This window comes from Uloborus diversus, chromosome 1, assembly GCF_026930045.1.
Source record: "Uloborus diversus isolate 005 chromosome 1, Udiv.v.3.1, whole genome shotgun sequence".
Lineage (NCBI taxonomy): Eukaryota > Metazoa > Arthropoda > Arachnida > Araneae > Uloboridae > Uloborus > Uloborus diversus.
The window spans coordinates 71,652,312-71,676,498 of NC_072731.1; the positions used below are offsets into that span (position 1 = coordinate 71,652,312).

Genomic DNA, 24,187 nt, shown 5'->3' on the forward strand with positions numbered 1-24,187 from the left:
TCAAATGCGTCATTCAAAATTGGAGACCATTCAATAGGAGTGCTATCATTCTTTTTACATCCTCTTATTTGATCTGTTAAAGGGGTAAGCAGTCTTGCTGCATGTTTAACAAATCTTCTAAAATAATTTATTAATCCAATGAATCGTCGAAGCTCTGATATTGTTTTTGGCTTAGGATAATTTTGAATGGTTTCAACTTTTGATTTTAAAGGTTTAATTCCTTCAAAAGAAATATCATGTCCTAAAAATGATACTTCAGTTTGAGCAAAAACACTTTTGGAAATATTCACATTTAAACCATATTTGGCAAGCCTACCTAATACAATTTTCATGTGTTCTAAGTGTTCCGTTTCATTTTCGGAAAAAATTAGTATGTCGTCTAAATAAGCAACAGCGAAGTCTACATTTGAAAGTGCCTCGTTAATAAATCTTTGGAACGTATTTGCTGCACATTTTAAACCGAAATTTAAATATAAGAACTCAAAACTACCAAACGGTGTGGTAACTGCAGTTTTTTTTAATATCATCTTTGAAAACTGGGATGTGAAAATATACCCTAACAATATCGAGTTTAGAGAAAATTTTCTTGCCGTGTAAAATGTTCGTTACATCGTGTATGTGTGGCACAGGGTAACGGTCAGGCACAGTGACCGAATTTAACCTTCGATAATCACCACAAATACGGTAAGATCCATCCGCTTTTGGTACCACGTGAATAGGAGAAGCCCAAGGAGATTTTGAAGGACGGCATATTCCTTGATCCATAAGGTATTGAAATTCTTTTTTAACTTCGATTAATACCTTTGGATGTAAACGTCGGGGCTTAGAAAATAAAGGCGGTCCTTTTGTTTCTATATAATGGACAGTATCGTGACTGACTGGTTTTTTGAAATTTGGGATAGGATTCAATAACTCGGGAAAATCTTTAAATAATTCTTTGTACACCATATTATCCGAGACTAATTTAATTCCACTATATTGAGTTTTAGTTAACTCTCCCTTCGTTGTCAAACCAGTGACTGAATCAATTAATCTCGACTTCTTTAAATCTACTAGTAGTGAAACATTTTGTAAAAAATCTGCTCCTAGAATTGGGCAAGAAACATTTGTTACAACAAATGGCCACTGATATATTCTACGCAATCCAATGGTGATATTTAACACCTTGTGGTCGTACACAGTTATTTTTGAATCGTTTGCAGCATACACGTAAGTGATGGGAGTTTTTGCTTTGAATGAAAAATGGGCAGGAATGCAAGAAATATCACTGCCACTATCAACCAAAAAATTTAATCCCGTACTTTTATCCATTATGTGTAATCTACACTGTTTATGTGCTGCTATGTCAGGGTAAATATCGTTATTAGACATAGCAGCTATGGCAAGTTTTTTTTGAACTGCATCATAACTGCATGGTTGGCGACATTTAAATGCTTTATCGCCGAATTTTTCATGATAAAAACAAAACTCAGATGTATTTTGATTATCTGAGGGTGTTGGAACTCGTCTACTCCTAGATTGGGACCTATATCTATGATTACTACGACCTCTTGAAAATGAACGTTTTGATACCATTTTAGTTAATTCAGAAACTCGCATGGTTAAATGCTCAATTTGATTTTGCAAATTTGATATTTGCGTCGTTTGTTCACTATGTTTTAGTGTTTCTGAAATTTTGCAAACTGATGGCTCCATTTTTATTTCATGAATTTTATCAGCTAAAATGGACAGTTCAGTCAACTCTGAAGTTGATGCTGATAAAATGGCTTGAATATGTGTTGGCAAACGCTCTAACCAAATGGTTTTTAAAAATTCGTCAGTAATTGAATTTCGTGAAAGTTCTTTCATTTGCCGAAGTAAAACAGATGGTTTTTTATCACCTAATGTAAGTTCACACAAAAGTTTCCGTATTTGGCTTGATTGCGAATCGGAAAACTCTTTAACTAATCTATCTTTTAAAGCTTGATATTTATTTCCCTCTGGAGGAGCTATAATTAAATCCAAAACAGCGCTAAGTGTATCTGCGTCAATGGCGGATAACAAGTAGTTATACTTCGTCTCATCATTTGTTATACGTGAAACATTGAAACTAGCCTCCACTTGAATAAACCAAACTGTTATATTACTTTTCCACAGTGGAGGTAATCTGGTTGCAACTCTCAAAACTGAGTCACTTTGTACAGTATTATTGGTAAATTCAACATTATCTAAACTTTCTACCGACATTTTAAAATTTAACTGAGAATTTACAAGTAAAATAAGCAAATGCAATTAAATTAAAATAAAGAAAAATTAGTCAAAGATAAAATTTATCTTTACACGAAATTAAAATTTAGGCCAGAGCATTTCCCTTCAAGTGAATGACTTTAAGTGAAGAGCATACCATAGAATAAAGCATTGTCCGTCTTCTTTTTCTTTTCCTTTTTTTCTTGTCCAAAACGTGGGTCACCACTGAGAGTGTTGTGAAGGTTTATAACAACACCCTAATTTTGTATAAGAATTTGACTCCATTATTTTATAAAAATCGACAAAACTTTATTTACATCACATATACTTCAAGAAGTCGTCTTTTTTATTTTTTTCAAGACCAAATTCGTGGAACACGATCTCGTGCGTCTTTTTCACTTTTTTTAATTACGTGTTGCCATTCGGCAGTTTGTGTTAAATTGAAATAAAATAATTAAATTTTAGAATTAAAAGACATTAAAAATATGGATGAAAATATAATACTAGAGAATTATCATTACGTGGTAATAATTTTGACTGAGAAGAGCACTTCATATCACTTGTTTTTGATGATCAATGGATAAAATTAGTCAAGAAACATATTTCAAACGCAATATGGAAGATGTTGTCTTAACTTGGTTCGAAAAGTTCTTTAGAAACAAAAGATAGACCTTTCAAAGGGATTCCACACCTGCACACAGAGCTAAAGGCACTCAAGACTGATGCAAGAAACATTTTCCGGACTTCATTGCAGCTCAAGAATGGCCAAAGCATTCGTCAGAGGTGAACCCAACTGGCTATTCTGTTTGATCCGTCGTGGAGACAGGGAAGTGTGCTAAGCCTCATAAAGCTTTGACATTCCAAAAGAAATCCTTAAGCAAGGCATAGGATAAAATACCAGTAAGTTAGTTGCGGCCCAGAGCCAAAAATTTTGTGACACGTTTAAAACTCTGTATTAATCCTAAAGTTAGCCACTTTGAAAATTTGTAAATATATTACGCTAAAAAATGTATTCATATTTATTTTGAAATTTAGTCGTAAAATTTTCATTAGCATTAAAGTTATAGTGGTGGTAATGTGTGTCCAAGTTACTGCTTGTCACCATATATATATATATATATATATATATATATATATATATATATATATATATATATATATATATATATATATATATATATATATATATATATATATATATATATATATATATATATATATATATATATATATATATATATATATATATATATATATATATATATATATATATATATATATATGTCGAGTATTTTTTTAAAGAAGTTGCGCATCTATATATTCTTTAAAACATTTTAAAAAGTTTTGCAAAAATAAAATGAAAGTGCTGAGCACATAAAATAAAAAAAAAAAAACTCTGAAATGAAGGGGGGAAAAAAGTTGCAGCGAAGACACGCACAGATTAATGGACACATTTGTTTCCAGGAAGAAATATTTAGTTGTGCGATACACATGTTTTAAAACCCCATACTTATTAAAATCGAAAATAAATGCCATTATTCTTAGAACCTGTTAAATTACAAAATTAACTGCAGTTTATATATATATATATATATATATATATATATATATATATATATATATATATATATATATATATATATATATATATATATATATATATATATATATATATATATATATATATATATATATATATATATATATATATATATATATATATATTTGTGTTGGGTACAGTGAGACAAACGTAGTTGGGGCAGAGTGAGACAGTCCCACTATGCCCCATCTTGAACTCTTATTCGAAAGGCAAGGTTTTTAAAATTTATTTTATGATTTAAGAGGTTTCAGCTTGGTGTTAAACTACTTTACCGGTATTTTAACTTCATTAAAAATTCAAATTAAACCACGTAAGGCAAAAAGACGGACATTTTCAGAAGATTCCATGAGAAATTTATTTGTAAATAACGTTCTGATTCCAAGTGGAGTTCAGATAAACTAGATTATAATAATCTGTAAATTGTAGGTGAAACTGATTGCTCTAGTGTAGAAGTGGTCATTTTCTTAGATATTTAGAGTTTCAAAGGATATCTAAAAACCGAAGAGAGAAAATTTTGAAGATTGATTAAAGAACATAAAAAGGGTAAAATTATTATTGAAAGTGATATTCCTAGAAAACAAATTTTAGAAGGAAAAAATACAAAAACCATAAAAATAAGAAAAGTGTCAAAAAAATAGAGAAAATGTAGACTTATTTGACACAACTGTGAGGAGGTAAAAATATTAAAAGGGGGATCTGATATTTTATCAGATCATGTTAAAATGTGTGAAAATATATATTCTGTGTTTTAAGAGTTTGCACATTGAGACTCTTAAAGGAGACTTTGTTACGACAGAACTTGCCATCAAGCTGAAATATTTTTGTGTTGGAAATGTTCTAACGGTAGTTGATAATGATGGAGACTTGTTCATTTGTTTTTTGCGCAAAAATAAAACCATTTTGACCATTTTTATATGACCATCTGTACGAGATGTTGCATTAGTTCCGAATAAAAGTATTAAATTACTGATAACAGCTGCTACGAAAAGAAATTATACAAATCAAAATTAATATTTTTTGAATTTTGAAAATTAAATATTTATTTGGATGTACGATGAAATTTGAATATATTTTTCATTATGATTTAATTTTTATTTTAAATGATGCATATGTTATGTGTCACTAAACCATATATAACGACTCTCTGTGTCTTGCATGCTGTCTCACTGTGCACCGTACGCTGTTTCCCTGTACCTCACTGTACTGCGTGGGACACAATGATAGAAAATTTTAAAATTTTACGTTTCGTTTTTTTTTTTTTTTTTTAACATTTTCTCAAAAAATTTAAATAGTAGTGTTTTTTTTTTGTCTTAAAAGTTAGTCTACTTAAGCTGCATTGCAAATGTACCTTAAAAAATTCCGATTGAAACAAAGTCTCCAAGTATCTTGAATTTTATACTTTTCTTCTCACTTTGTTCCACCCTCCCCTACATACAGTATTAATTGCATAACGGAATAGGTAGAAAAAACAAATACTTTGGTAAAGGAACCTCAGAAACGATTGAAATACTCAAGTATTTCAGATAGGCGAAGAATAGAAAAACATTATTAATTAAGGTGAAGTAAATAGAGATTACGCGGATAGAGAGATTGCACACAAGTGGGTTCGCAGGGTAAGATTTAAGGGCGCAGAGACGTCATCTAGTTGTACAAGAGCCGTAATCGAGTTAGCAGATGAATATGCATGCTGATTTTTCAGACGTTTGTTATAATAACGCTTCTTTCTATTGTTTAACCAAGCTGAGTGCGTGACTTTTCATATCTTTTTTAAAAATTTTATAGAATAGTTATAGATTTAAAACATTTGACTTAAATGATTTCTAATGAAGCTACTTCTTTAGAAGGATATTTTTAACACCAGTAGTTCTTTCTAGCAACGGTCATATTTAAATAAAAGGGAGCACAATTTCTCCTACAGAAATGAAAGTGTTTGCACATCTGCTGCTTAGAAGAGATGGCGCACTGTTTTCATTTGTTTACATGGTACAGAGATGGCGCGATATTCTCATTAGTTTGCATGGTAGGGGAGATTAAGCAGCTTTCTAGTTACTTTGTATTTTAAAACGAAAAGGAGAACATTTTTAGTGAAACGAGTTACAATGTAACTTAAGGTTGCTTTGTAAATTTTCTAGTGTTCCTTGTTTTGTTTCTTTAATTTCTTTACTGAACTACGATTTCTGCTTCAGTTCTAAAAATTGAATTTTCTGATTGATTAATGATTAGATTAAATTATTTTTTCGCACTACAGTAATGATTTTTTCAAAAAAAAACTTACAATATCGTAATTTTTAGTGTGATTATTTTTGATAAAAATTTAACTGTACACTTATTATTAAGAGCTCATGTGCGCAATTTCTACCAGAAATTTCATTTTCCCTATCAGAATAGATTGCGAAAATGCTCTCTTGGTTTTATTACAACTGTTGCATTACATTAAAGCTTAACAGCGAAATTGCAATGAAAATGCATAGAAAAATATGATGTTACAATCATGCATGAATAGTTTAGCAAAACGTTGATAACTATACTGTTTCACTTCTTTTTACATAGTAAAGGAAGTATTGTATTCACGAAAAAAAATCACTTAAATATCGGCACAAGTTTCCAGTTTGCTCACTCCCGAAGGAATATTGAGTTGTCTTTTCGGTTCGACCTCACGTGCATATGTACCTAAGAACGTATGGACGCCCCAAATGTCCATTTTGACGATCCCCGAGTTAATTGGTACGTCTTTTCGCTTGACGATTGTATGTGCGTATGTACAAATTTTGCATTACCTATAACCTATATGCTCTAGAAAGTTGAAATTTGGTTTGTAGACTCCTAGTGGGATCTAGTTGTGTAGCTCCCATTTGTTTGCATTCGGAAGCTCCAAAATGGGTCTTGGGAAAAACACCTTTTTGGGAAAAATCAGTGTTACTTTCAATGTAAACTCAAGTAAAGTAATAATTAGGCAAACACTTGGCAATATATCGCCAAGTTTTTCGTCAACAAGTTTTGTCACCAACTTGGCCATAGAACGGTAAATATACGACAAACTTTGCGAAAGAAATTGTTTTTCGAATTTACTTTCAGTTTGACGCTATTAGTGATATTTAGAGGGTTATTCATTGAAACACGTCAAAATTGTCGACATTGGGTTTGGATCAAATGAGCATCAAATAGTAACAAACTAGTTACTATTTGAATTATTTTTATATTCCTTAGTGTGAGTGACTCACCCGAATCAGGCCTGCAATGTCTCCTAGCTTTGCCTAGCTTTTCTAGCTTTTTGTTCAACTTAAAGCATAAACTCCAAAAAAAAAAAAAAAAAAATCAAATGGAATATTTCTCAAATGGAATTTAAAGTTGTTTTGATGATTAAAATTGCACGGTTGTATACATTGCGGAAGCTAACATAGCACAAGTTTGTAATGAAAATTGCATACCTTTATTTCAAGCTTACAAGCAAAACTACTTGCAAAAAAACGTGCATGAAAGTATTACTGCAATATATATTGTAGAGGTAAGGAAAAGGGCAGTACTACAGAAATGAGTCTGAGATATTTCAAGGAACGCGTTTTGGATTCCATACTATCAACAAGGAAATGTTGTTGTTTGACGGTTTTTTTTTTTTTTTTGTGCTTTATTTATATCTGAAACCAAAAAGTAAGCTTGTACAATAAAGCTAAAGTACAATAGATGACAAAAAAATTGCAGACACTGCCCTTATGCTTCTCACTGCATTATATATTTGACTACCTTAAATTTTATTTCATTTATTTTGCTCCAAAACCAAATCATTCAAGCTGCAGCGCAGAAAAAGCCCGTTTCTCCAGTTAGTTTTATCTGAGCAAGAGAGAGAGAAAAAAATTGAAAGATTGTTTTACGGGAAGAAAGCTTCTATTTTTTGCGCTTTATACTTTGTTTTTCAAATCGAAATCTAGAAAGATCTAAAATACTGAATTAGTTTAAAAGCTGAATATAGTTTCTTTATTAGCCATGTTCCTTTCTGAATGACTGCATAAAGACAACTGCAATTATTTATATTTTTCCATATGGTTCTGCAAAACAGTCCTATCTTATACATGTTTTTTTATCTGCCTTTTTAGTGAAATGCTCGTTATATTCAATGAAACTGAGATTAGTATTAACATTTTTAAAACAAATTATTTTTTAATGAAAAGCCAATATTGTTTGCACTAAAACTTAAGTCAAAGTATAATTTAACCACAAACACGTGAAGAGAATTATAAGCTACTTAAGATTATTTATGTATATTACATTTAGCTATTTAAAAAGAAATAGCGTAAAGAATTTACTTTTTCTCATTTAAGTCCTTCATGAAAGTACAATTAGTAACAACGAAAGAAGTTATTAGGGTTGAAACTTTTTTTAATAATAAAATCAAACTTTTCCATCAACGAACTTAGAATTTTCACCAAAACAAACCACACCCTGTAATACATTTTATTATAAATTAGGAACATTGATATAAAAGTAGATCAAACTAATTTTTCTTACTACTAATGGTTATTTGTGAGTGCGAAATGCATTAATAAAGTGAAAAGCAGATTTAAGATAAGGTGCTCTAAAAACGTCCCTTCAAGCACAAGTCGTATATATATTTCTACCGGAAAATTAGTTTCTCAAAAACATTTTGTCTTCGTTAAAACAGGGGTTAAAATGTTCTTTTCATGAATAAAAGAACGAGTTGTTGTTTTTTTCTTTGTTAAACCTCACACACTGGAGATGTCTCTAAGAGATCTTCTGTGTACTTATTGTCTTATTTATTATTCTTCTCTTAGAGCTTAGGTCAAAAGTTATGAGAAATTGGAAACTCAAATACATAATTTTGAAAACCAATTAAAATGTTTTCTCCGGTACGACTGACGTATTTAATTCGGAGATACATGATGGATTTTTTTTTTTTTTGCACAAAAACATATTGCAATTATTTTTAAGAAATAAACATAAACTGTGCCTCCTTTTTTATTAAATTCCCCCTTTCTCTTATCTTATACTCTCCACTTTTCATTTTCAACCCTTCCTTTTTCTTTTTCTTCATACCTAAATTTTTCCACTTATTCTTAACTAATGCTCGGTTTTTTTTTTTTTTTTTTTTACCAACAGACAAATTGTAAAATATGCTTTGCCTCTACATTAAGGATCAACTATCTGTTGATGCATCAAATTTCAAGTATGCTGTATATATTTCTTGAAAACTATGAAGGTAATGGATGAAAGCTAAAATTTGCACATAGTTATTTTAGAGACCGAAATGTGATAGCTATGAAAAACGAATTTGATTTTTCAATTCCTATTATTAGTGTATATTCTTCCTGTACTAATATGTATCTTTTTCAAATTATCAATTGTTAATGAAACTTTTTATTTATCCATTCAGTTCCAAACATTTTTTTATACTTGCAATTGATGACACTTGATGTTACAACAGTAATTGTTCAATAAAGAGTAACTAAAATATTTCTTTCTTTGTTGCACTCAGAAGGAATGGACTTAAAAAAGTTATATTAATTTTCTTGTGCTGACTTATTCTCTCGTCAAACATTAAATTTTAAGTTTTGTTATTAAAATTGCATTAACTATTATCAGCTTTACATGGGATTTAAAATATATACCTCAAAGATATATTTAACAAGGATATAAATGCAACATTAATAGTAATTTTTGAATAAAAAGTAACTAAAATAAAATACCTTTTTGCTGACCTAAGAAGGAGTTGACTTCAAAAAAACTGATTTATTGTGTAGCAAAAATTTAAATTTTAACTTGGTTTTTAAAATTGTTATATTTATTATAAACGTTTCCATGAAAAAAGTTTATATAATATATATATATATATATATATATATATATTACAAAAAATACGCTTCTGGAAAAAAGAAGAATTTCGGTTTGTTAGTGTATCACAAACGTTTTTACAACCGTGAATATACGAAAAATAACAAGCAAAAAAGTGCAAACATATTTTTTGACGTGTAACAGATAAGAAGAAATTAATTGTGCTTTTGCCGTTACTTCAAGCCAAGAAGGTTACTACATACAAAAAGGTTAATTTAAAGTAAATCATTAATCTTTCTTTCTAAGATGTACATCATCTAAGGAGTTACATCATTTTTTGATACGTCTTGTGTTACTAAGACTAATAAAAACGATTATTCTCAAACCTGTTTATTTAGTTATTTTTAATTGACCAATGAAAAACATTGCCATTTTAGAAGGTAGATGAATGTAATATGTATGCGTCAATATATTTCGAAAGGACTTCTTTATTTTTGTTTGGGTAAACTATTTTTAGAGTAATTTGTTTTTCACAACAGCAAAAACTCTCCTTCAGCATGAAAATATACAATATGCTTTAAAAACTTATTACTGCTTTGAAATCGTTTTTCCAAAATATATAAGTTGATCAAGGAAAATTCATAAAAGTGTAAAGTAAGTAAAATATACATGACATGTACGTATTGTCTTTTTCGCGATCTAATTTGTGATTTTTTTTAACATGACAAAATTTGCAAAAAGTTTAAATTATGATGTTCTCAACTAGATTCTTATCATGGCTATCCTTGGATCCACTCGAAACATTTATTATTTAGTAGTCATTTATTTTCTGTTTTTGTGTGATTTTTAGAAATACTACTGTAATTAAACAAATTGCCGATCTTTCACTACCAATCACTACCTTTTTTATTGTTATACCTTTCAGTTTCTTAGTACCAAAAAGAGTAAATAAATAAATAAGAAACGAAACAGTTCAATAATAACAACTGTTGATGATAACACAAAAACGCTGCTAACAAGTTTGATATACATCTCACAAGACCACGTGAAATTTTATTTTGTTTGAGAAAATTATATATATATATATATATATATATATATATATATATATATATATATATATATATATATATATATATATATATATATATATATATATATATATATATATATATATATATATATATATATATATATATAACTTGAAATTTTAATTAATGTGGAAGTAATGATTGGAATTCTAGAACACTTTACTTTCCGTATGACTACATTAAGTCAAATTGTGGCATGATGTTTAGTTTAGAAAAGTTTGCATTTTTTAAAACTCCATTCCCAAGAGGTATCTCCAAACATGCATGGATGTATTAAGATATTTCTCCATCTACTAAAATGTATACATTTGTTCTGCTTTTTTTTTAAAGTTTATCTACTATGAGTGTTAGCTTTAGACTAGTGTTTCCATATTTTTTGCAAATGTAAAAATTAATTTTAATGAGGTTTATTAAATGCTATTCCTTTATTAACGGGGCAATTATTCATTAATGGCATACTTGCTGATCATATCATTTCTTGTTGCAAGTAGGATCAACAAAATATAATGAATAAATAATAATAATACTTAGTTATTTTCATGACATCCAAAAAACCTTATAAAAACAGTATAAATACGTTAATGAAAGGTAAAAGAATAGGATTCCATTATGTTTAGAGACTTTAAGGGGTTGGGTTTCTCATTTTTGCCAAAACATCACCTTGTCTTTTGAGTACTAAATTTTAGACTGACGTGGGAAGTATCTGCAGAAATGAGAAATATTTGACGAAACGCGTTTTTGATTCCATACTAACAACTCAGAAAGGTAGAATTTGAAGTTTTTCGTGCTTTATTTTGAGTGTAAACCAAAATACGCTACCCGGCAATTGATGTTAAAAATGCAAAAAAAAAAAAAAAAGAAAAGAAAAGAAAAAAGAAAAGATAAAGAAAAAGAAAAAAAAAACGAAAAATTTAAAGTTAATGCACTCTCTAGTTATTTAGTCTATGGTATTGTTTCTAAATAGCTATTTTTTTATTGCTTCTAAATGGAAAAACATCTTAAAGATTGAGTTTTGAACCCGTAAATGAACTGCTTGAATGCCGATGACACACTATTACCTACGTTGTTCCATTTAAAATAACATAAAACATTTTTGGGAGACTTAGCGGAATGTAAAGAATTACTGTCCGCACAATACAAACCATTTCTCAAATATATTGCATTACGAGTGCCCTTTCAGTTTTTTACTTTATAAAGTCAAGATCATCAGATTTTTAAAATAAAGTACATCTAAAAACATCTTGCAGCATGTATAAATGAATTCTGACATTTTCAAATTCAATTTTTTGTTATACATTGCACGGTTTTTTTTTTTTTTTTTTTTTTGAGCGTTCAGAACATATATTTTTTAAAAATAGTTTTTTTTAAGCAAACTAAAAGAAATTTTTCAGAAAGCATTTTTCGGTAGCGTTGAAAAGAAAGAAACACGTCGATTGGTACCATTCACTCTACATTGTAAATGGTACACGTTAACACAGACAAACACACACACACGCTCAAAGAAAAGTGAAATATCATTTAAATATTGAAAAGCAAAATATCTGTTATTTATAGCTAACAAATATTTTCTTTACTTCCAGTAATTTGGAATAACTTTAAACCTCAACTTCTGTATTTTGAGCTGCCCTGTTCATACTTTGTAAGTTTTATTGTGTTTTTCGTTAAAGAAAAAAATAAATACTCCTAAATGACTGTAAATTTATCCCAAATTAAGAAATAATGATCATTAAATACATTTAAAATTATCCATTAGCTTCGTTTAAATGCATAAGACTATTTAAGGTAATTTGGAGCCATGTGAGAACATATTCAAAGAATTTTTAAAATAGCCTCCAAGCAGTAAAACTGGTGTATAGTATTTCCAACTTTTTTTGTGAAAAAAAGTATAGGAAATTTATTTTAAAACCTTGTCATCGTCTTGTGTTTCTTTTTTTTTTTTTTTCCTTTTTTTTTCGTTTCTGCTTTTTTGTTTACTCAAATAAATTTAAAAATATGACCTGTCGTAAAATCTTACGGGAATGGCTTAACTTTACTTCGAATGACTGCTATGTATACAAATTTCAGAGATGAGAGTGTTTAACATTGAATTACTTATATATAGGACAATGTTTTTTTATTTAAAAAAAATACTAGTGTTACAGGCAAATATTTTAAATGAAACTGTCTTTGATATTTGTAGAACTTTTTCCGTAACATCACCATTACCTTGAAATCGTTTATTCGTAAGCTGTATTTTTAAATAATTTTAAGTTTTCAAAAGCACGAATTATTTACCATGCTAAAAGAGTTGTGGTAAAATCCTAATTCATGTAAATCTACCTATGGAGAAATCGTCCCTCCCCCCCCCCCCATAAGTGGTGCTTTTCTCATTTTTGCTCTTTAAACTTAAGTTGATTGTGATTAAATATTACAGTAGGATTTTAAAAATTCAAGATAATTAGGGCTCCTTGGTTTACTTAAAATTAGGATTATCCGAAAACCTCTTCGTGATTAAAATTGTACAGTATTCAGACGGCATAAGCAAGTGCACCTTCAGCTTTCTTGTGCAAAGAAAAGGAAGTATTCTCTTCAACGAAAATTTATCAAAAAAATTTCAACAAAAATTTAAACTTAAATTACTTTTAAACAAATTTTGACTATATTTTTAAACGATACCAGTACGCATTAGTGGATAAATTTGATAAATTAACTAAATAATGCATTTTAATTTTGCCTGAATCCATTTTGACAAGTTTTTTTCTGTATCTATGTGCATGCGTACGAATCTTGCAAATAAAATAACGATTCGTGGTAAAGTTTAAATTTAGTATTAGGGGTGAGTGGTGTACCTTGGCACACTGTTAATATTTTTATTTTTAACGTCAATTATTTGTCAAATTTAAAATCTAAAAGTCACATCAAAATGCCCCAACATACTTCTATGCAATATAAATTTTTTGATTCATAAAGTTTGAAAAAAAATGGCAGGCTATTTAATGTAATAATTGCAAACGGTCAGAAGGTACAACATCTTATTGAACCTTATGACATATCCTGTTGTATTATGGGAAAGTCTTCATGATTCAGGAATCAGCCATACACTTGAACCAATTTTGCACCAGAAAACAACAAAAAAAAATCATGACAGTTATTTAAATCATGAATCATTAATTAGGAATTATGAATAATGTGTTATGAATTTTTATCTAACATTAAATGTGTTTAAAAGACTACATAAGATTAGAACATTGTTCCATGTTCCTAAACATATCTAAATTATTAAGAACCATTCATATGTTGTACCTTGGAACGTGTCCTAAGGTACAAAATGTTTGAATGTCCCAAGGTACAATCACCACGTGGTTTAAGAAAAACCAAAATGATGGTCAAACTAGATGCACTATCATAAGCAAAATATTTAAAGAACTTGTGTCTTTTAGAAACAAAATAAAATTCAGTTCATTAAATTTACAAATACATAGACAGAAAATGAAATGAAAATGAATAAAATATTTACTTTGGAGTCAAGAAATTTTCTTTATCTCACAATATCGTCAATTATTATCGTCGTGATGCTGATTTTTACTGTGACACCATTTAGTGGTGAAGGTTGCTATTAGAGATTACAAAAACATGACTGCTAAAAATAAATTCTTAGAAATTAGCACTGTCCCAAGTTACAACACTCTCCCCTATACAATTCGTACGACGCCAAGTTGTGCAGTTCCTTTTTTTCCATTGCAATCGGATGTTCCACATAAGAGTTCCACACAAGTTCGTTATTGTGGAAAATCAACGTTAATTTCAAGTTATTTAGGTATTAACTTAGTCTCTATTGTCCACATCCTGTTATTGATGAATATTTTGTGCCATTTGTCAAAAGTTGTTGGTACCGATCTCTAAGACCCTCTTTATTACTTTATTGCATGTAGTTAAGAAAATTCAACAGAAGCGACAGATTTTGATTTTCTAATTTTGATGCAAAAAAGTTTTTAGATACAAAAAATGTAAATTGAAATTTCAATAAACTACTTCGAATCAATCGGAATCTCGGACTCATGAGACTCGGATTTTTGATACTCTGCAAATGTAAAAGGAAATTTAAAGTTGGTTGTTTTATATCTTTGCTAGTTTTAAAAATTGAAGTAATTCAAACACTGAAGAACGAAACATAATTACGGTTTTAGTTAGAAATAAGCACTGAAAATTACTTGTTTTCATGAAAAGGAGTTACCCATTAACTTAATGAATGAGTTGTTGTTTCTCTCGTTATAGAAAGTATGACAGTGTTCAGTGTACTTTCTACTTTACGATGGATTCAATTATTCTTAGAACTGTTTACAACAGAAGAACAAAACTCTTAAAGTAGCTATAACCAAGTTTGTATTTTTATAGGGCGAAATACTAGTTGTGGATCCGAGAACTAGTTCTGTAGTATGTTTATTATGCAACCATTATCGCAGTTCAATAGTTTGAAAATGAGAGAAACCATTTTTTAAGACAGAAGAGTGTTTGTAAAAGTTATTACTACATAATTAAAAATAAATTTTTGGAAAAAAAAAGAGAACTTCAAATATTTTGGTATGCAACTTAGAGGTTTTAAATCAGTGGTTTCCAACCTTTTTCACGTCTCGATCCCCTTTTCACCAACTAAGAAACCCGCGACCCCCTATGTATGTATGTGCAGACATTGCGCATATATATTACATAAAACCTCAAGGTGCTTGAACTATAGTATTTCAGCTTAATGTGTGTTTTATTTTATTCCTACAATAAGTGCAAAAATATAATAACGTTAAACATATGATAATGTAAAACATATATTTCTGCGCTTTCAAAATTCTTGCGTCCTTGCATTGGCGAATGCAAGATTTAGTTTTCTCCAACTTTCAATGAAGTGAATGAAGGCAATATCTTTTAACAAGGCCGTCGCGAGGTCAAAAAATTGGGAGATGAGGTTTTAGTTTTTTTTCAAACGTATGGTATAGCAAGATAGAGAGAATGAGTCCTGATTTATATTTCGAGGGTGGGGGAGGAGGTGTCATTACTAGCATTATGAGTAATCAAATTAAGAGAATTGCGTTATATAAGCAGAGAAAGGGAATTAACAATATGAATCTTATAGCCGTTAATGTGACCTTCGCGATGATCCACCCTCGGAAATTGATCGAAATTGTAGTTCTAAAATTACAGTTTACACGAACTCTGGTGATGTTCGGAGGAGGAGAAGTTCAGGGGTTTTTATGAATGGTTCAAGCTCGGAGACTTGCCTTTGAATTTTTTCAAAGTCCTAAAAATGAAGTTTTGTACGATTTTAAACGATAGGGGAGGGGGAAGTGGATAAGGAAACTCTTTAATTTTTCGAATATGAAAATAATATGTCCTAAATAAACTCAGTTGTAGACTATTTTTGTTGAAATTTAGGCCCCCCCCCCGGAGTACTTTTGGAATTGATGTTCCAAAAACGAAATTTTAAACGAGTTTTAAGGATATGTGCATAAGAAAGGATCTAGAATACTCCCAAAAGAGGAATTGAAGTCTAAAAAACAGAATAGTAAGTTATCTTTGATGACAAGGGGAAATATTCCGGGCCTTTACTCGGAACTTTTTTTGAAATTTAAAAACGAAAAACGAAAAAACGCCCTAAAAACGAAATTGTATATGATATTTAATTATGTGAAGACGGACAGCAGCCATTCTCCTGATTTTTTTTTTTTTTTTTTTTTGAAATCCTAAAAATTCTTGGCTATATTTTACTTGGCTAAGTTCAAGGTCGGGAAGGGGTTCGGGGCTCTTCACTGGAATATTTCCAAAATTAAGCTTTAAAATCGCAAGTGCAGGACACCTTTCAGGATAAGGGTTGGGGCTTAAAGAATCTCTCACAGAAATTATTCAAAATTGAAGTTCCCAAAACGAAATTTTAGACGATTTTGGATACTGTTATGGAAGGGTATTAGGTATTCTGCCGCTGAAATTTGTAGAGATTGAAGATCCCAAGTCAAAGCTTATGATATTCTTAGAGGATGTTCTGTGATCAGGTACTCTGGCATGAGAGGGGGAAGGGTTGCTGTAGCCCCATAGCTCTTCTCCTGGATTCGCCATTGCGCTTAAGTATTGATGCTAAACTAAAATGATGCTATTTTTCCCGTATGTATTTTATTTTTTCAACTATGCAACAATGTATTTTTAAATTCAGCAATAATGTCACGACCCCCTAAGAAATCCTTCGCGACGCCCTTGGGGGTCACGACCCACAGGTTGGGAACCCCTGTTTTAAATTCATTGAAAATAAAGGAGAAAAAAGCTTGTTAGTTTAAATAAAAAAGGCATAACTTTATCGCATTCAATTTTATCTTGAAGATTAGTAAAGAACAGCCATGTACAAGGAACCTAATGGTAAGCCAGACGCTGCTTTACTTTTTAAGGAAACTGAGTTACACTTGTTGTATCTGCAAGTTACTTGATAACAAACTTAAAAACATATTCTAGGCAAAACTGATTATGTTTATACCAATTTCCCAAATCAGATAACTAACTTAGGTAGACCTAGAAGTATGTCATTTATCCTATGCCTGATTCGCGCTTCGAGTTGGGATAATAAATTAATATCTACAGCTTGCTATCTTATTTAAGGTTTTGTTGGTCATGTTTGTTACTTGCATTTAAAAGGAACCTCAACCATAGTGTGTTTAATAATTTATTAACAGAAGTTTTAATATATGTTTAACAAAATAAACTTTTACACACTTTGATTAATCTTGTATATCCGAAATTACAGCTTTTTTTGAAATATTGCAAGTTGTATAGGTCGCTTTAAAAAATGAAGATATGATCACACAAATTTAAATAAAATTTGGAAAGAAATCCAGGAATGCATATTAGGAACATTATAATATAATCTGATGAACCAATGTTACAAATAAACAATGAAAAAAATATATAAAAATGTAACTTAAAGTAAAGAGGTATAAAACAGACAAATTTAAACTAGATAAACATCTATATGATTGAAAACTAAGGAATAAATCGATAAAATTAAAAAACAATTTAAATTTTAGTTTAATAAAAAAACATATTTAAAAAACTGAAGCATGAATGAAAAAGATCTTCTTATAAGGATCTTAAAGAATTCTGACTAATTTAACTTCTTTTGGAGAATTACGGAAATACTTACACGTTATTAAATTAAAAAATTCAAAAAAGATGTTCAAATGTCACTCATATACAATTTATTTTCTTTGTATGATTTAACTGCGCATTTATAATCAAAAATTACAACGGCGAGAAAGAGTTTTAATATCTTTTAGTGTTTTAGAAAGGTTTTAATAAGAAAATAAGCATCACTTTTCACTTCCATAAAAATCCGCAAGTTATATAATACACTCAAACTTGTTTTTGTGTGGTTGATATTGACAGAATTTAAAAAAATGAGAAAAATCGTTCAAAACTTCTCGAAGAGCTGTAAAAAAAAAGTTTTCGCAACAAAAATTACTGCTAACTCGCACAAAGCAGGCCGCACAAAAGCAGGTTTAAGTGTACATACAGTTCCAGTGATGTGGTTTTTTCTTCATTCACAATAATAAATTATCCCATCTTCTTAAACTAAAGTGATTCAAATTCAATAAAATGCTGTATTCTTGAATTTTTTTTTTTTTTTTTTTTTTTTTTTTTTTTTTGTGGAGGGGGAGAGGGTATAAATGTTTTTTACTTCTCTGCATTTAACAAAATTATTAGCACGTTTATTGCACTAAACAAAAAAGTACACTCATATTCAATCCTGTTTTTCACAATATAATATTTATATATATAATTATATATATATATAATAAAATATATATAATAAATATTAATTATTGCTAAATATTTTAGCAATTTCAAATTTAAGAATACAGAAGTACAGTATAATATTTTTTTTAAACTAAAAGCTGTTTTTCTACGCATCTACGTCATTTTGAATTAAGAAATAGGCTGTATGAATTTATATGTCATGCAATTTGCAGTCAAATTTCTTCTCCCCAAAAATGCTTGACTTTATCTTAATACTAAACTTTAAAGAAACAAACAAAAATAAAATAGTAAATATAGAATTTTTGATAAAACTTCGTTTTAAAATTTAAATTACCATAAATAAAAATCTACTAACTACAGACAAAAGTAAGCGCACGAAAATTCGAAATAGTTAAAGAAGTGATCGCAGAAAAAAAAAAAAAAACGGAAGAAATAGGGACTTTTTTTTTTTTTAAACAAAGAGAAGTAAATATTAATTTAACATATGGGAGAAATATTTTAAATTTAACTTACTTGTTGAGTTCTGTATGACGACTGAAATCAAAAGAGCGTAAAAGAAAACATTCAAACTCCTATTGTTCATCTTCATTCGTTCGTTCGCTTGCTTGGATTTGTTTGATTTAATTCCTCAGCCTCCCCTTAGTTTCTTGTCTTCCAGAAAAGAGAAACTGGGGAATGTGCGGAGTTTTCGGGATCACGGGCCAAAGCCCGTCGTTTTATAACACTCACATGGGAGCGGCTATGATTTTGATTGCGTAATTCATTCTCTGACGTCACATATTTCAGCCACTAAGATTCGTTCTTTTGCAAGATGGTGGGATCAGAAGCGTTGTGTGAGACATAAGATTGGTTCCGATTATGGGCACGTGGGTTGCAGATTTTCGAAGTGGATTTTGTGGTCGCAAATTAAAATTTACTGAAAGATCGTTTTTACTTCATAAATATTTTATTTCGGAACTTGGAGAGTAAATGTGTACTTCATTATACATTGCTGCTAGGTTTCTTTATTGTAACGAAACTAAATATTTTCGAACCTATAGCTGGCACATATTTGGTAAATTTTATCCTAAAATGTATGTTAATTTCTTGAATCTCACTATTTTTAGCGTGATGAAGTAGTTTGCATTTTTTAAATTTATTTTGTTGTGAAATTCCTTAAAACTCATACGCATACTGATGGGAAAGGCATATCTCTCTCTCTCTCTCTCTCGCTTTCATAGTTAAAAACAAACTTTAAAACAAAGTGGAGGATAAGCATTTTAAGAAATTTGTGAAAACGTAACATCTATGTAAACTAGTTTTCTAACATATGAATATATATTTAAAATATACCGATTATCATGCAAAAAATAGTGAGAATGTTAAGACTGCATTCAAACCTATTTATGCTGCAAGTAATCCTATATATATATATATATATATATATATATATATATATATATATATATATATATATATATATATATATATATATATATATACAGTACGCGAGATCTTCCTTAATTCTTTATCAAACTTCATGATTTACGACTGATTTAAAAGCTTATCATGCCGGCTATTGACGAAAGATAGACCCAATGTCTAAAAAGTGTTTTCTTTGTAAAAAAATAAAAATAAATAACAATAAATAAAAAAAGTTTTATATTTGGTTTTATTACACATTACTTCAATGAATACCACCCCAAAATGATGGGTTGGATGGTGCATAGTGCTAATTATAGGTAGGGCATGATTTTGGATCGGCGTCGAAAAATTTCGTTTTAATGGGGTTTATTTCTTCAGAAGAAATCTAATGTAAATTTCCATTAATATGTAATATAAACTCATTTTTTATATTTTACAATCTAATATTTTTACTTTAAAAATAAAAACAACATTGATTTAGGTCAAAACCGTTCAGTTTGTTTCTGACAAATTAGGGTCAGACATACTCCTACCCTATCGAGATTTAAGTCCTGATGCATAAGAATACGGGAGAATTTGCCGATGGCCTCTTCAGGATTCATTTAGCTATCCCGACAGTTACCACACGAACTAAATTGTCCTCTCCACCATGCACTTCCAGTAATTCTGCTTATAACTATAAATCAGAAGCTGAGATTTTCATGGTCCACTTTTAACGATTTTTCAAAGGTGACAGATACCCTGCTTCCAGAGATATTTGATGATTCTGGATGAGCTTCCACTTACATTTCCAACCATGTTCCCTCGGAGTAGCAAACTTAACTTATCACAACCCCTGTAATGAAATCCGAAGCATTCAAAGCATTAATGGAATCACTATTTTTGACATCTACTAATGTGATCTACATTGAATTTAATAATGCTTCAGCTTAATTTACTAATGTTAACTTAATCTCTTCTAAATCTCGTTTAAGGTAAAATTTTACAAATCAAGTCCCAGCTTCAAAAATTCTTCCGATGAGAGGAATGAAATGCTATTCAATTGAAAACCGTGACAGGTATTCAACGATATCAGTTAAGTGCGGTAAGGCAGGATTGGTCCAGCTCGTTCAGCTTTCGATGAGGTCCAATAAAATTGTCGCTGTATGTGTGTCAAAGGGAGTCACAACGAGCACTAAAGCGACGGCGACGTAAAGCAGCAATGAAAGCTTCTGTTGTTAGATCACTAAGCATTTTGACGAGTAGTACTGCCTCAGCTGATAGGCAAATTAACATTGCAATGACACCTTTTGTAACTTCTGCACCACACCCTTAACTAACTTTTATGAAGACAGGAATAGTCTATGCCGCAACGGCAGAACAGTATCTCTAGTGTTACACCGAGCTTCAGGCAGATTGCCCATGAGTTGTGACATGTTTTTAGTTTTGAGTCTGTAACATTGTATGCATTGATATTGTTGTAAGATTCCGAGTTGTTGTGCAGTGGTCTGAGAGTTGTTACCCCAACTTCAGTGTTACCGTGGTAAAATCTTCCAGGGAAGCGACGACCTAGCAACTAATGCAGATATCGAAGTGTTGTCACTATTTATGTGGGAAGAGCTAGCTCTCCCTTTCGTTCTGGGCCACGATTGGCCTTTGAACGTTCGTCCTTGTTTCTGGTTGGCTGAAACTTGAGCTCTCTTCATTCTGGTTGGAGATTGGTTGCTGGTTGTCTATCGCTGTTTCCGGTTAGCTAGAAGTATCTCTCGTGATAATCCGGCTAAGTGTAGCATGCCAGAGTTTGTTGATCTTAATTCCTTCTTCCTTTTTGTTAAAATTGTTGGGAGGGTTGAAAATTTCAATGGCTTCTCTGTTTCATCTAGCGTTATTGTGGGAAGTCCTTAAAAGTATTTTGTTTTCTTTGATTTTAATGTCATGGATGTCATCACTTAAAGTGTGCTCCACGACTGCCGATTTCTCAATGTGTTCTAGACTACAATTTCTTTGGTGTTCTTTTACTCTTGTATTCACGCTTCTTTTTGTTGTTCCAATGTAGGCCTATACATGGGAACATGGGATCTTGTAAACTCCTGCAGCGGACAAAGGGTCTCTCGCATCTTTCACTAATCGTAGTAAGTCGCTGATGTGATGGGTAGGCTTGAAAACAGTCTTGATGTTGTGTTTGGGCAGCAATATTTCAGTTCTGTCGGTAACGTCCTCAGCGTCGGGAGGTAGACTGTAGATTTGACCTGTTCTTCTTCAGGTGGTTGTCTTTCCTCTTTGGGGTAGAAAGCTCTTTTAATTTCTTGCTTTGAAAAGCAATTGGCTTGGAAGACATTTGTCACATGGGTAAGTTCCTTCTCAATAGCAGTTGGTTCGCAGATTCTGTTAGCCCTGACGAATAAAGTTTTCAGGACACCCCTCTTTTGTCGCGGATGGTGATTGGAGTCCTTGTGCAGATAGCGATCCGTATGTGTGGGCATACGATAAATTAAAATGGCCTAAAGTTCCGTCGACTCTACGGTTGACCATGACGTCAAGGAAAGGCAATTTTCCGTCATTTAATGTTTCCATCGTAAATTGGATATTCTTATGTTGGCTGTTTATGCAAGTCAAAAAGCGATGAAGTTCGTCTTTTCCATAGTTCCATATCACGAAGGTGTCATCGACGTATCTGAGCCAGCAAATCGGTTGTTTTTCGGCGGGGCTGAGAGCCACTTCTTCAAATTTCTCCATATAAAATTTGGCAATAACAGCACTCAAATGACTCCCCATGGCAACACCGTATCTCTGCGGAACCACTGCTATTGAGAAGGAACTTTCCTACCTCACAAATGTCTTCCAAGAAAACGGTTTTTCTAAACAAGAAATTAAAACAGCTTTCCACCCCAAAGTGGAAAGACAACCACCTGAAGAAGAACCGGTCAAATCTACAGCCTACTCCCCCTACGTTAAGATCGTCTCCGGCAGAATTGAAAGACTGCTGCGCAAACACAACATCAAGACTGTTTTCAAGCCTACCCATCGAATCAGCGACTTTAAAAAAGCTTGTTTAACATATTCTTTGCTCTTAGATCTGAAAGAATTAAAACTGAGACGGCGCGCAATATTACAATTTAGATTTATATTTTAGAAAAAAATCACAGAAAAAGGATTCCGAAATACTCGGGAACGTTTTTGAAAATTGCATGGAGAGTTCCGAAACACTCAGAAACGTTTTTGTAAATTACAGAAAGAGGATTCCGAAATACTCAGAAACATTTCTAAAAATTACAGAAAGAGGATTCCGAAATACTCAGAAACGTTTCTGAACATTACAGAAAGAGGATTCCGAAATACTCAGAAACGTTTCTGAACATTACAGAAAGAGGATTCCGAAATACTCAGAAACGTTTCTGAAAATTATAGAAAGAGGATTCCGAAATACTCAGACACGTTTCTGAACATTACAGAACCAGCATTCATTCATAAACATTTCCGCATTTTTTCACAGTGTATCTAAAGAAAACGAAGAGTATATATGAGGCAGTGAGAAGCAAAAGGATGTAAGTGCAAAATAAAAAGTTTGGAACCAACTTGAAAATGTCCACTTACATCCCTTTGCTTCTCACTACCACATATGTATGTGTGTTTATGTGTTCCCAATAAAAATCCATGTTTTGCGTTGGATCTCGACCAAATTTGGCAGGGAGGTACTTGGGCACTCAAAAAGGATCGCAGGGGGGTTTTCGAACGCCAAAACGTAACAAAACCGTTTGAATTTTTATTTTAGGACCCGAAAAAGGCATTAAATGGATCTTTCTACCCGAAATAATTATCCGATTTTTTTTAATTCAAATCCCATTCGAAAGCCCGCTAAAAATACCCCTAAAATTGATTTACTTTTTTCAAATTTCAAAAAAAAAAAAAAAAAAACAAGGCTGTCAAATCACCGGGAAAAATTTAAAAGCATTTTTAATCCTAATTAAATTAAATTGAATAAAATCATTTTTTAACTGCTGCCATTTTTATTCTCGACTGTAAACAAATAAAATTATTAAAAAATTTCCCTTTTGAATTATTTTTCGCCTTTTTTTTTTTTTTTTTTTTTTTTTGTACTGCCAGCAGATGATAATCAAGGATTTTAGTTGTCATTATTAAGGGATGCGTTTAATTTATTCGGGACTTTAAGGGTACCCCTACCAAAATTTAAGAATCATTATTTTGGCGGTAAATATTAGGGTCTGGTGGGGGAAAGTGGTCAATGGGGTAAAGTGGTCATACGTCAAATAAATCGCTATAGCTTGGAAATAAATGTTCGAATGAATGTAAAAATTTTACTTTAGAGTAAGGCAAT

General features: G+C 30.9%; 1 protein-coding gene across 1 annotated transcript in view; it reads right to left on the bottom strand.

Annotated features, from left to right (window-relative positions):
• The window catches only part of LOC129234641 (uncharacterized), a 53,043-nt gene extending 33,899 nt beyond the window's left edge, over positions 1-19,144 (bottom strand). Inside the window, exon 1 of the mRNA XM_054868677.1 lies at positions 18,982-19,144. Within this exon, the coding sequence (XP_054724652.1) occupies positions 18,982-19,057 (76 nt within the window). The 5' untranslated portion in view covers positions 19,058-19,144. The remainder of the gene's footprint in view (positions 1-18,981) is intronic.
• Positions 19,145-24,187: the final 5,043 nt, after the last annotated feature.